This window comes from Mizuhopecten yessoensis, unplaced genomic scaffold, assembly GCF_002113885.1.
Source record: "Mizuhopecten yessoensis strain PY_sf001 unplaced genomic scaffold, ASM211388v2 scaffold9433, whole genome shotgun sequence".
NCBI classification, from domain to species: Eukaryota; Metazoa; Mollusca; class Bivalvia; order Pectinida; family Pectinidae; genus Mizuhopecten; species Mizuhopecten yessoensis.
In genome coordinates this window covers 433287-435665 of record NW_018408045.1, presented here as the reverse complement: position 1 = coordinate 435665, position 2379 = coordinate 433287, and the positions used below count along the sequence as shown (strand labels likewise).

General features: G+C 34.6%; 1 protein-coding gene across 1 annotated transcript; it reads right to left on the bottom strand.

The window, feature by feature from the left end:
• Positions 1-343: 343 nt before the first annotated feature.
• On the bottom strand, positions 344-2379 carry LOC110458132 (the record flags this gene model as incomplete). Its single annotated transcript, XM_021509709.1, has 4 exons — positions 2226-2379; positions 1399-1587; positions 1011-1313; positions 344-403 (listed from the first exon to the last, which is right to left on the bottom strand). Coding segments are annotated over exons 1-4 (706 nt in total), but the record flags the coding sequence as incomplete, so codon positions are not given.

Sequence of the window (2379 nt, the reverse complement as noted above, 5' to 3'; positions counted from 1 at the left end):
CGCTTTTTGTCTATGCATGGTTTATTACTATTTAGTTCTGAAATCTGATCAGCAGAAATGAAATTGATTCCTAAAACTTATTAACTTGTGGTCCATTCATTAATGTAGCAGGCTGAAATGCATAGGCCATAGTTCCCACATCTACTGTTTAGAGCGTCACACAATTGTGTGTAGCTTGTCCCGTTGTAATGTTAGGTTAGGATATGAAAACTCCAGTAAGCGGAGCAATACGTATTGGGTGAATGACACTGAAGACTGCTCATCTCCTGTTATATATTGGGTGTGCATTCATCGATACATTTGCTAGTAAAGCGAAATACAGTGTATATTATTAGGATCCTACCTTGGATGTCACTGGTATCTTTTACCAATGTTCCAGGATTGTCTTCTGTTCCTGCTGGTTCTGTTTATCAAATAACACTAGTTAAGCTATACTCTGTGCAAGCTGTTCATTATGTTTACTACAATGCGTTAATTCCCTTTAGTCATATTTATAGATAACATAATTATACATCCGTCTTCGAAATGCTAGGGCTACTTTTGCAATATAGATAGACTTATTAAATGTAATTTTTGTACAATGTAAAACCTTAATGTTAAAAAGAAATAAAGAAAATATTCTTTATTTGAGTTGGATATTGTCCATTTGTTCGCAATGACAAGATAACATTTTGTTTGCGCCCATTTCAGAATATTTTAAAAAAAAGAACAAAATGTGTATCCATCCAAAGACAACAGTTATAACACGTCAACGCTGGGCCAGTGATGTATCTCATTTTTTAAGGGCTATTTCTGCGTCAAAACGAATCGATCAAAACATCTCACGCCTTTATAACGTACTGCCCCGTCAATATCCATGTTAATATGATCTGCCTTATTATTTTTGTCGTTCGATATTGATCATAGTTTTACCTCAGTGCAAACTAAAGTATTAAACTATATGAATTAATAGATAATATTGTGATATTTTCGCCTTCAAACCTTGCAAATGCGTTATAAGAGATACGTACCATTGTTTATCCGAACGAACGTTTTATTGCTACATCCAGTTCCATTGTTATTTGTAGCCCGACAAATATACCATCCTTGATCATCAACATTGATGTTTCGGATGATCAGAGAAGGTGAAAGCTCAGAGCCTCCATAGTATTTCTTGCTGTTTATTTCTAAAGAAATCTCGTTATCCTCAGCTTTTATCTGAAACCACTCGATTGACCACGCTGGTGGTGATGAGATGATATATGTTTGCAAGATGACCGCCTCGCTGTTAGGAACGAAAAACTCTTGGTGAGTAATGTTCACAAGAGGATGTCCTAAAAACAACAAAGTAAGTAAGTAAATATATGAGATTGCATATTCAACGGTCGTTTATATCAAATCCAAAACTATGTAACTTACCATCTTCAGGCATATGCTCCGGTGTTATTTCGATGCTTGATTCGTCTACTTCTAAAATGGCATTTGATTCTTCTGATAGTTGTAATCCAACATCCAATATATAATGCTTGAACTGTTCAGCTAGACAGACTGCAGGCGCTTCTGACAGACTACTTGCTCCCTTGATTTCAATGAGAACTCGTATACATTCTGAAAGATATATTTACCTATATCTATATATAAATATATGGGGCAAAGAAGTAATTCCAACAGTGTGGACAAGTTTAGGTTGTCAAATTTTCGGAGCGATCCGCTCCTTTTTCAAGACACAGTGAAACAGAACAGTAACATGTACATATACATCATATTACAAGAAGATAGAATTGATATACTTTAATTGAATATATATATATATTTACAACTTGATCTCTAGCATTCGTTTATTCATGAGTAAGGGGGATATCAATCGATATTATGTCAGCATACTTGGAAGAAGAGAATAACTATTCGCATCAAATTGAATAAATGTCTTCATAAATGTAGGAGATTGGAATCAATTAGAAAATTAAGTTTTTTGTTTTGATAAAACATGAATTATCGATCATGTCCCAGATCCAAACAGCTGTTATGTATTTTTTAATCTTCAAACAAATGATTTTAATGTTGCATATCCATACGTCGGTCAACTACTTATAAAAGTCAAAACGTGTAAACATTACACCACGAAACAACATGGTTGTGGATTTCCAAGATTTTAGATATTTTGAAATCGACACCGCCGTGACTATTTTGATTTTCGCAGTTTACTCTCAGTTAAAACGGTAAAGTGTTTTTTAACATCTACTTACTTGTTTCAAAATCAACAGTATCTAGTCGTTTTTCGCCTGTAGCTGTAGCTGCAACAAATTCCTGCGTAATGATTGAAGCTACTCTGGCAAGGGCAATTTCGTCGCGTTGGATAATAGTAAATTTCATTCCACAACCAGACATCCATAGTTGCAT